Raw genomic sequence first — 12,311 nt, 5'->3', positions numbered from 1 at the left:
CCTCATATCATTAAGCATGGATAAAGTCTAAAAGTGATAATGGTCCAATTCAGTATTTCTGAAGAGTCACGGCTTTGTGAATAATAGGAATAATTGCACATGGCATAGAAGGAATAATTACAAACTCTTGTTCTGGGATATGTTTGTGATGCTTATGAAATTACCAAGAGTCTCAGAATTCTAACTTTGCGGCTGGTTCCAGGGGGGGAGCTGGTTCCAGAGGGCCGGGGCCGCCACAGAGAAGGCTCTTCCCCTGGGTCCCGCCAAACAACATTGTTTAGTCGACGGGACCCGGAGAAGGCCAACTCCGTGGGACTTAACCGGTCGCTGGGATTCGTGCGGCAGAAGGTGGTCCCGGAGATTAATACCTCTTCATTCCCACTTCCCAGTTCCAGGTTGCTATGAAATAAGTTGAAACAGATGCAAGTAAATGCATCTATCATTCTTTTTTCCATAACCCATAGCAAAGGCATTTAGCTTTGGATGTATGACTTAACGTTTATTTTTCAAATAATAAAACAAATAAAATTGTTCTTCACTTTTTTCTAACACAAGCATGGATAATTGGCATCTGCCTTTTCATGGAAAGCTCTATTCTGCATTGGATGATTATTTTGTCACCATAAAATTGCATCTTGTTAAGTCTTCCTTCTGTGCTTCTTTGGTATCAGTGTTGTAGTTATTTCTAATCTATTGTCTACTATATGATTCTCAATTTGCTGTCACTGTTTGTTTCTTCTGTTACTTACCATATTTCTGAAGATATTCCATCAAATCCTGTAGTCTTCTGACTGGTAAATGATGGAGTGCTTATCTAACTAACTTCATTTTGTCGTAGTACAGTACACATCTTTATTAATAGGGATATGTTTTAATGTTGAATTTAATATTGAAGTGTCTCTAACACATTCCAATTTGTGTGCAAAGATTATCTCTACAGAATTTCACTATTTATCAGTCACATGGAAACCAAAATTTCATTTTAATAAGCAGTGCGTTAGTTTTAAATCTGCCTGTGTGCTATTTGGATATTTTTGATAAATCAAGATAGGTATGGCAACTATCCTGATCGCTGTCCACTAGAGAGCAGCACTGCTTTTATATCTGAAATTAAGAAGTACAAAATATATGGATCACTTTTTTCTCTATGTTGTTGTCAAGTGATTCTCTAAGCAGAGCATTCTTGCAAGCCAGTATGTTTAAACCGCTATGGATTATTTGTGTAAAATTAACCTTTCTGGCTCAGAGCTCAATTTTACAATTTGATTATTATAGGTGGGAACTAGACAATGGTGCTGTTTATAATTTCCTTTTTTAACGTGGACATACTGAATTTTTCAGGGAAACCAATTCTTTTTTCAGGGTACAAAATGTCATAATAACCTAAGAGATATTAAATTCCAGAATAACCATGAAATGTTTATACAAATCAAATTGTGTGTGTATGTATGTGTTTGGTAGTGTTTTCCAATATTAAATAACTGCACATGCCATTCTGTTTCCCAAGCTAAAATACTTACTGTTTGGTTTGAGAGTTGAATTGTGGTATCTACATTATAAGAAGAATAAAATGAAAACTAAACAATACAATTGCAATCATATTTTCTTAGACATAACTCTGAATCTGCCAATATAACAAAGTGGCAGAGAGAGAGTTGAGGAGACACTGTCTTGGCTTTCTGTCTGCTTTTTGTGGCTTTATTTTGTTTGAAGCACAGCTGGAGAAAAAATAAAAATGCTGGGTGTGTACAGTATATTAAATTGTAGAATTGAATCGTTTAACAAACTTTTATTTCACCTTGTAGTTACTTTTTAAAGTGATTTTTGCTTATGACTTACAGTTCTCTTTGGTTACTGATAAAAGAACAAGAACAATTGTTTTCATTACTTTGGACTGGTTTGTGCTAACTTTATGGTTTACAATAGTTACAAGATTGTAGATTCTTTTCATGTCTGCTCAAAGACTACCCTGATATTTCAGATTGGAAGATTAATTCATTGTACAATTTCATTATTCATTTGTCAACTTTGGGCTAATTATTTTTATACAGCTAGGGCTGGGCCACTGGTGATGGTCTTTCTTACTAATAGGATTCTGTCTGCTTCAGCAGGCAATAAATGAAAGCTACATGCAGAGAGTAGAGAAAAAAAAGTTGTAGCATGAATGGGCTATTGTAACAGCTTGTGATTAATTTGAAAAGAGGAAGAAATTGAACTTGGATCAGAACTACATGAAAGAAAGCTTATAGCATTTTGTAGCCAGGGATTATATAAGTGAATAAACAATTAAAATCATTTTAAAACAAAAGGAATAATATAATGGCGTTCTGATTCTAAACGGTGATTTCTAGGCCAAGTTATGAATCTTTATCTTCCTTTTAATTGTGAAGAAGAGACTGGGAGCAGCACCAGTTTAAAAAATCAGCAGTTTATTACTTTAGAATTCAAATCAGGAATGTTTTTGTAATTAGACTTTGCTTTATTGCTTCCTTTAAAGCAGTGATTTTCAACCTTTTTTGAGCTGCGGCACATTTTTTACATATACAAAATCATGGGGCACATTGAGCAGGGGGGAGTGGGGGGGCGAAAAAAGTTTGGAAAAAAAATTCTCTCTCTCTATTCCTCCCTTTCGCTCTATTTCTCTCCCTCTTTCTCTTTTTCCCTTCCTTCCTCTCTCTCCATCCCTCTTTCTTTCTCTCTTCCTTCCTTCCTCTCTTCTTTGCTCTCTTTCTATCTCTCCCTCCTTCCCTGCCTTTCTTTCTCTCTCTCTCTCTCTTGCTTTCTTTCTTTCTTTCTTTCTCTTTCTCTCTCTTTCTCTCTCTTGCTTTCTTTCTCTTTCTCTCTCTTTCTCTCTCTTGCTTTCTTTCTCTCTCTTTCTCTCTTTCTCTCTCTTGCTTTCTTTCTCTCTCTCTCTTGCTTTCTGTTGCTGAGCTTCGCGGCACACCTGACCATGTCTCGCGGCACACTAGTGTGCCACGGCACACTGGTTGAAAAACACTGCTTTAAAGGGATAAGGGTAACCGTATATAATCTGAACGGCTTTTTTTTTCTTTATGAAGACTATCAAGCTTTCCTTTTAAATGTAGATCGCTTTTTCAAAATGAATATTAAAACCATCAGCATTTAATTTCAAAACTTATAATTTATGATCATTCATTTAACGATTGTTCAAAGTTACAGTGGTGCTGAAAAGAGTGACTTGTGACTGATCCTCATACTTATGACAGTTGCAGCAATCATGTGATCAGAATTCAGGTGCATGGCAACTGGCTTGTATTTACAATGACTGTAACATCTTGGAGTCATATGATCACCATTTACACAGTGGCCCACCAATTGTTCATAGGGATCCTGAGCATAAGAACATAAGAAGAGCCATGCTGAATCAGGCCAAAGCCCATCGAGTCCAGCATTCTGTCTCACACAGTGGCCCACCAATTGTCCATGGGGATCTTGAGCAGAAAGAGAAGGCAGAACCCTCTCTTTTCCTTCACCCCGAACAAGTGGTACTCAAGGGAATAGAGGTGGCACATGGACATCCGTTTCAATACCCACTGATACACTTGGCATCCATGAATCTGTCTAATCCTGCCTTGAAGCTATCAAGACTGACAGCTGTCACGACCTCTTCTGGAAGTGAATTCTCATTCTCTCTCTCTCTCTCTCTCTCTTTTTCTCTCTCTCTCTCTCTCTTTCTTTCTCTCTCTCTCTCTCTCTCTGTGTGCGTGTGTGTGTGTGTGTCAAAAGAGAAAGAGAAAACCAATGGGAAAAGCCAGATTTGGGTAATAACTTTGTGATTCAGTTAATTACCATGATGATTCACTTAAGTTAAAAGAAGATGTAAAAATAGGCAAAACTCAGTGACTTAATTGCTTAGCAATGAAAATTCAATGAAAATTGAAGATATAACGGAACAAAAATTAATATGAAACCAGAAGTATTCTTAACAGGAATATTCAATCAAAAGATAGAAAAAAAATATCGGTATATTATACTACATATTCTGACAGCAGTGAGAATATGCCTGGCACAAAATGGGAAACATGGTGATGTACCATCCAACAATATAATTATTTTTAAAAAATTAGAATATGCAGAATCAGATAAATTGACAATAGACCTAAACCAGAAAGAGGACTCTGAATATTTTGAAATTTGGAATTTATTTTATAACTGGCTGAAAAGGAAGGAAAAAAAGAAAAAAAAAGAAGATATATAAATGTATTTACTGATGTTTAGTTAAAGAATGACTATAGGATTTTATAAGTTGGTATATAATGGATAGACATGTTTACTAATAGATCTCTAGAGAAAAGTTGTAAAGGAAATACAGTTTATAAGAATTATATATAGGTAAATGAAAATTTAATGTTAAGACAATTTACTATAGAAGTACCTAGGAGGTTTATATGTATATTTGTAAATGTATTGTTTGGTTTGTTTGGTGTGTGTTTGTCTTTTTTAATGTCTATTTTTTTTTTAAAATGTTTATACTCAATAAAAACATTTTTTTTAAAATTCCAGTGCCAATTGTAGTTATAAAAGAAGGACTACTTCTACTCTTCAAAAACAGAACCATCCCCCATGTGCTTTATATGCCCTGGTGGTTGTACTTACATACAGATATTTGGGAAGAGAAGATAAAAACAAAATAACAGAGCTGCCTTTTGTAATCCCTGTCAGATTTGTTTAATTAATTGGAGTACACAAAGGAGTGGTTTTTTAAATTACATGGTTTAATAATTTCAAGTTTTTATCTTGGAACATATAAAAGTTGCGTATTCCTCCCTTATAAAAAAATATGTATAGTAGTTATGAAAGCTGTAGAACAATTTGGTGAGGTTACAAATGTATATTTCTCCTCCATCATTTTAGAGCCATTATGTTCTCCCTTAAGTAGTTGTTAAACATGTTTGTGTATGTTTACTTTACTGGCACAAGTGTTCATGAATGTTTTCTGGGTGTTATTTTACTAAAGTAATGTTTACCTCCCACAACCCATAATATTTGTGACCCCGCTTGCTTATATTTTTAAATAGATTTGTCTTTTAACAGTAAAATGCTGTGTGAGGCACTACTAGCCATCTGACTTGCATAAGTGCTTCCAATATTAGCTTGTCTTAGATATAATAGCAGCATTAATCCCTGCCACATGGGAAGTTAATACTTGTTTGAAGGTGGAGGGTAAGGGATTTCTTGCTATTACAACGAAATCTTTTTCCAAGAGATCCTAAGCTATTTATTTCAAAGGGTTTTTTCCCCCTTAGCTAATTACTTAAGTGACATGGAAAGCACCCAACCAGAATTGATCCCACTGTGCCTTTGGGCTATGTTTGCTTTTATAATAACATTGACTTTATATCCCTTGCAGTTTAGACTTAGAACAAGAGTAAAATGAACCTTGAGGCTATGAAAAACCAGGAGAGCCCCAGCTCTGGTGCTTTTATTATGTGAAATCAGGCATAATCAGCTTCTATAGTCCCAGGACACAAATGATAAAGAGATAGATTAATAAGAGTATTGTTTACTTAATTATCACCCTTTCCAAATTGATGGGAGAAACATAGATTTTAACATTTTGCTGAAAGAAAAAGAAAAGACTAAATGGCACTGTTGGCATTGCTTTGATGGGAATGTTTTTTCTTCTTAGCCCTGGTGAAGAGTGAAAATAGTATATTTAATCTAAATAAAATAAATACATTGACCTACGAAGAGTTGAAGTTAGGAAAGGCTTAGACTTTCCTAAATTAGTATAATGTGTTACAAGATTTTGATGTTGATATACTTAATATTTTAAAAAAGAAATTACTTTTCATTTAAAGAGAATCTGCTTCCTGCTGAAGAGGCTAATATTTTAATTAAGTCTAGAGTGAAGCTTTTTGAGTATCTGCTGATAAACTCCCACTTTTATGTTGATGGTAATTAAACAGATCCCTAAGGAGCCCAGGAGGCGCTGCGCAAGGCCCATGCTAATTGTCAGACATGAGACACTGACCAGTTGGTTTGCTCTTGAATAGCTGATGGCGTGCTGTCAGCACAGCAGTTTTATTTTTATGTATTGTGAGCTGTTGTCAGGGCTAACTGGATCCTATTGTGGCTGAAGATGTTGCGCAAATTGAGGCAGATGGCTCTGATTCAGACACGTGTCATTCAGAAAGGGGAGAGGGAATTGGCCCTGCAAAGTGGGGTCACTGTGGGTCGCAGACCTGCTCCACACTTGTTAGTGTTTTCAAAAGCCCATGTGCAGCAACTTTGTGGTGCCTTGGGTTCTCCCTGGGTTTTTTTTCCCAAGCAGAGGAAAGAGGGGGGCAGTTTGCTTTGTGGGACATTGAAAAGTAGCCTCTTGCTGTGTCTTTCCATCCAGTCCCTTGGGTCTGGCTCTGCATGTAGAATGAATTAACAGGATTGACAGACGTTCATTGTGCCTAAAACGGCTTTTCAATCAGTTGCAGTGCTTAAAAGACTAGTTTTTGCTTTTAATTCCGTGTAATGAGTAGGTTTTTCATGTTTTGGAATTTAGTAATAGAGGATTATAGCTCATGATTCCTTTGATTGGCTAAAGTCATTAGAAATCCATTTAATGTCCCAATATGTAAAACTGAAAAGATTTGTTAATTTGGAAAGTTCGAATCTTTAAGGGTGCTTAAGAGTGTATGTTGTGTAGGCCATTCTTTATTTGATTACCATATATATTATATTAACAGGACTTGGACTCCTGAATGAATACAGTTAACCTTCAGATCAGTTATGTGCTCTGCGAAGCTCTTTCTGGCAAAATTCAAACTGAACTGTTAACGTTTCAAGCCTTTTTAGTATTCTTCTATGCAAATTATATAGATATAACGATATAAAATTATACTATTTCCATATTCTGTTGTGCAGTATTAATGGTTTGGCTTTGGAAAAGCTTTGCATTCTATGGGCGCCTTGTGAAGTTTCACCCCCTTGATCATTGAAACGAACACTGCATTTTATGCTAGTTTTCTAAGGAACCACTCACCAATTTTGTTTTTAATCTGGTAGGTTTGCGGCTAAAACTGTGCACAGTGCGTCACTTGTGCTTGTCACAGTGGAGCTGGAAGAAGGATCCACAGCCCAGCTCTTCATCAACACGGAGAAGACGGTGATTGGCTCCATTCTTCTGCGGGAGCTGAAGCCTGTCCTGTCCCAGGGGTAGCCCGCTTACATCTGGACTTCAGAATCTGGCACGCCACAACAGTGCCTGGCATCCACTACGGCTGCCTTTCATTTATAATAATAGCCTTTCCATCTGGCGGTGGGGAAAGAATACACTCTTGACATTCTTGTCTTCTGTTTTAGAATGCTGTAGTGTACATCTATCACGCAAACAAGTATATTGCTCCATTCCCCCCCCTCCTTTTTTTTTCTCACCAAAGAAATACGCATTTTACTCTCGGTTAAATTTTAAATGTTACTTACACGTTTTCCCTTTAGCCTAATTTTCCCTTCGTTCTGCTAGTTTTATTATGATTTTTTTAAAAAAATGTGCGAAGACGGGAAGAAAGCTGACTTTAGAAAAAATAGCTTTTAAAAATCAGTTTAATTAGAGCAGTTTAATGATGTTTGTGGAAATCAAGTCTGAAATGGTCCATCCTGAGATAGGCTTTTGATATGGAATTGGGGGCTGATGTGTGTGTGTGTCATTTGAAAGGAATAACATTCTTATTGTTCATTGCCCAGAGGTTAAGCCTGTATTAATCATTTATTTGTATCTGTTTTCTATAGCTGCCATAACTCTTCAACATTGAGATGATAATAAAGTCACATTATGTTAAATATGGGTTTTTCTCATTTTTCTGAGAGTTGGATAACAGCCCAACTGATTTATATATATGTCATATATCTTTAAACATCAGTAGCTTATTGTGTTACCAAAATAGCACTAGGTTTCATATACAGTGTTCCCTCTATTTCCGCAGGGGATGCGTTCCAAGACTGCCCGTGAAAGTTGAATTTCCGCGAAGTAGAGATGCGGAAGTAAATGCACTATTTTTGGCTATGAACAGTATCACAAGCCTTCCCTTAACACTTTAAACCCTTAAATTGCAATTTCTCATTCCCTTAGCAACCATTTACTCACCATGTTTATTTATTAAAGTTTATTTAAAAAAATATTTATTAAAGGTGGATGAAAGTTTGGCGATGACATATGACATCATCAGGCGGGAAAAACCGTGGTATATGGGGGGAAACCACGAAGTATTTTTTAATTAATATTTTTGAAAAACCGTGGTATAGACTTTTCGCGAAGTTCGAACCCGTGAAAATCGAGGGAACACTGTACTTCATACAAAAATAGCTGTGGTGCAATTAGTCTTCAGAGTTTTCTGGCTAATGAATCACTATATCGGGTATCCCAGCAAAATTACGTTCTGTGCATATACTTTCATCCTCAGAAGTTCTTGGGTGGACCATAATGTAGTCACATTGAACTTTTAAGAAACCTTCAGAAACCTTAATTACCTGCTGTCAATATATAGGTTCCAATAGTTTTTTTAAAGTTGCTAATATTCCTTGTGTAAGAACAATCCTATTGTTATAGAATATGAATAAAAATTAATACATTCTATTTCTGAAATCCAACAGCATATCATTTGTTCAATGCTTGGATACAGAGTTCTTTTTCCTGCTTATTCTCTACCTGCACTTTTAAAAATGCATTCCTATCTCACCAGTGTCAGTTCTTTGATAGAATGTTCTGCTTCAGAAAAGCTGGGGGAGAAACAGCTGGGAAGAGGGAAAAAAGCAGGGCAAAATCTTTGTGCGTTCTACACTGTTTCTTCTACTTCCACCCCAACCCTATGCGGTTTTATAAAAGGTCTTGGAAGTTGCGTAGAAAATTTTATGCTGGCTGCAATAGAGATAGAATTGTGATACATGAGAACAATATATTGGTAATAGTATTAACATTACTGACTTCAATAATTATCATGCCATAATGCACATAAAACTGATAAAAACACATAAAACTAAATGCAAGTCTGTTTTTCTTGAGTGGATCATTGGTAAAGAGCTGCTTTAGCTTCTTGCTTGAGGCCGGTAACATTATTTTCTATTAACTGTATTTTATTTTATTTTATTTTATTTTATTTTATTTTATTTTATTTTATTTTATTTTATTTTATTTTATTTTATTTTAATTTAATTTAATTTATTTATTTATTTATTTATTTATTTATTTATTTATTTATTTATTTATTTATTTATTTATTTATTATGCCGCCGCTCTCCGTAGACTCGGGGTGGCTCACAACAGTAATAGAAAACAATATATAATACAAATCTAATAATTAAAACTAAAAACCCATAATTTAAAAAAAACATGCACACGACATACCATACATAAACAATATAGGCCTGGGGAAGTTATCTCAATTCCCCCATGCCTGACGACAGAGGTGGGTTTTAAGGAGTTTACGAAAATAAAGGAGGGTGGGGGCAGTTCTAATCACAGAGGGGGAGCTGGTTCCAGAGGGTTGGGGCCGCCACAGAGAAGGCTCTTCCCCTGGGACCCGCCAAACGACATTGTTTAGTCGACGGGACCCAGAGAAGGCCAACTCTGTGGGACCTAATCAGTCGCTGGGATTCGTGCGGCAGAAGGCGGTCCCGGAGATATTCTGGTCCAATGCCGTGAAGGGCTTTATAGGTCAAAACCAATACTTTGAATTGTGACCGGGAATTACTACCATATTTAAAATATTAGGGAAATTGACTAGGTTTCTGTAGAAATCAGTCACACAAGTTAAAAAAAATCCGTAATTTTCCATTAAAATTCATTTTTATCTGCTGTATTCTGCCATCTAGAAATTCAGTGGCATCGTCTCATGGTATTTCTTTACTATGGATGCATAACATGACATACTGAACACCATCGTTGGTGTATCTCACATATAAGAAAAGGCTACAGGGGATCCACTGATCTACTGCATTCTTGGCAGTGTCATTGACTAGGACTCAATTTTATATTTTGCTCCAATTTGAAAATTATTGCTCTAGATTTAGATTATATTATACCTCTATGATATGACAATATGTCAAATGCTGGTTTCTGGGTATCCAGCAAACCTGGAAAACAGGGAAATCGGGGAATTATCAGGGAAATCGATGGTTCGGGAAATATCAGGGAATAATCAAGGAATTCATGAAAAAACCAGAATAAATCAGGGGGGGAAACCCAAACTATTAAAATGTTTAAAAGTCAGGGAAAAATCATGTAAAAGGAAAAAAACGGATCGTGCTGCCTAGCAGAGTCATGCAACAATGAGCCGGGTCCCCTCAACTAAACAATGTTGTTTGGCGGGACCCAGGGGAAGAGCCTTCTCTGTGGCGGCCCCGGCCCTCTGGAACCAACTCCCCCCAGAGATTAGAATTGCCCCCACCCTCCTCACCTTTCGTAAGCTTCTTAAAACCCACCTCTGCCGTCAGGCATGGGGGAATTGAGATTATTTCCCCCTTAGGCCTTTACAATTTATGCATGGTATGTTTTGTATGTATGTTTGGTTTTATAATAAGGGTTTTTAATTGTTTTACTATTGGATTTATTTATTTATTTATTTATTTATTTATTTATTTATTTATTTATTTATTTATTTGTCCAATATACAATACATATGGAAGAGAATAGACATTAAGTAATATATATGACGATAGAAAGTAAAAAGAAGAGAAGTAGATGGGAGGGAGAGAGTATATATGATATAAGAGATAAGGAGAGAATATATATAGATATAGATATATAGATATAGATAAGGAGAGAATATATATGACATATGAGATAAGGAAAGACAATTGGACAGGGGACGATAGGCACATCAGTGCACTTATATACGCCCCTTACTGGCCTCTTAGGAACCTGGAGAGGTCAATCGTGGAGAGTCTGAGGGAGAAGTATTGGGGGTTGGGAGTTGACACTATCGAGTCCGGTAATGAGTTCCACGCTTCGACAACTCGATTGTTAAAGTCATATTTTTTACAGTCAAGTTTGGAGCGGTTAATATTAAGCTTGAATCTGTTGTGTGCTCTTGTGTTGTTGCGGTTGAAGCTGAAGTAGTCGTTGACCGGAAGGACGTTGCAGCATATGATCTTGTGGGCAATACTTAAATCGTGTTTTAGGCGCCGCAGTTCTAAGCTTTCAAGACCCAGGATAGATAGTCTATTTTCGTAGGGTATTCTGTTTCGAGTGGAGGAGTGAAGGGCTCTTCTGGTGAAATATCTTTGGACATTTTCGAGAGTGTTGATATCTGAGATGTGGTATGGGTTCCAGACAGATGAGCTGTATTCGAGAATGGGTCTGGCATAGGTTTTGTAGGCTCTAGTCAGTAGTGTGAGATTGCCAGAGCAGAAGCTACGTAGGATCAGATTAACAACTCTGGAAGCCTTTTTGGCGATATTGTTGCAGTGGGCTTTAGCACTTAGGTCATTTGATATTAGTATTCCAAGGTCTTTTACTGAGTGTGGGTTGGCTGCGAGAATTTGTTTATTCAGTTCATATGCGAAGTTTGGATTCTTTTTGCTGATGTGGAGGGTAGAGCATTTGTTGGTTGATATTGGAAGTTGCCAGGTGTTAGACCAATCTGAAACAAAGTCAAGGTCTTTTTGGAGAGTGAGTGTGTTGTCAGTGGTGTTGAATAGTTTCACATCGTCGGCAAAAAGCACACAGTTGCTTGCGATATGATCACAGAGGTCATTGATGTATAGGATGAAAAGAGTAGGACCTAGTACACTGCCTTGGGGAACGCCGCTTTTGACAGGGACAGGGGAGGAAATGGCGCTTCCGATTTTGACAACTTGTTGCCTGTTTGACAGGAATGCAGTAATCCAGTTGTGGAGGAGTCCTGAGATGCCATAGGATTTGAGTTTTAGGAGAAGTTTGTCGTGAACCACTGAGTCAAAGGCTTTGCAGAAGTCGATATAAATTGCATCGATGGATTTTCCTTGATCAAGATGGGTAGTCCAGATGTTTTTGCAGTGAAGTAGTTGTAGGTTGCAGGATAGTTTCTTTCTGAATCCAAATTGTTTTTTTGATAGTAGGTTATTAGATTCTAAGTAAAGGGTGATTGATCGATTTATAATTGATTCCATGATTTTACAAGGGACGCAGCATAGTGATATTGGTCTGTAGTTGTCAACTAGTGATGGGTCTCCTTTTTTGAAAATGGGGATGACTTGTCACATGTTGTTTTATCACTGTTGTTAGCCGCCCCGAGTCCACGGAGAGGGGCGGCATACAAATCCAATAAATAAATAAACAAACAAACAAATAAGAAAGAAAGAAAGAAAGAAACAAACAA

At 36.8% G+C, this 12,311-nt stretch overlaps 1 protein-coding gene across 2 annotated transcripts in view; it reads left to right on the top strand.

The window, feature by feature from the left end:
• The window catches only part of AP3B1 (adaptor related protein complex 3 subunit beta 1), a 187,579-nt gene extending 179,782 nt beyond the window's left edge, over positions 1-7,797 (top strand). For both annotated transcript variants that reach the window (XM_070743219.1, XM_070743220.1), the window contains exon 27: positions 7,024-7,797. In XM_070743219.1, coding sequence (XP_070599320.1) covers positions 7,024-7,177 — 154 coding nt within the window. In that variant the 3' untranslated portion in view covers positions 7,178-7,797. The remainder of the gene's footprint in view (positions 1-7,023) is intronic.
• The last annotated feature ends 4,514 nt before the right edge of the window (positions 7,798-12,311 follow it).

The sequence above is a fragment of the Erythrolamprus reginae genome, chromosome 2, assembly GCF_031021105.1.
Source record: "Erythrolamprus reginae isolate rEryReg1 chromosome 2, rEryReg1.hap1, whole genome shotgun sequence".
Taxonomy (NCBI): Eukaryota; Metazoa; Chordata; class Lepidosauria; order Squamata; family Dipsadidae; genus Erythrolamprus; species Erythrolamprus reginae.
The sequence above is the reverse complement of the archived record's forward strand: the minus strand, read 5'-3'. Positions and strand labels throughout refer to the sequence as shown.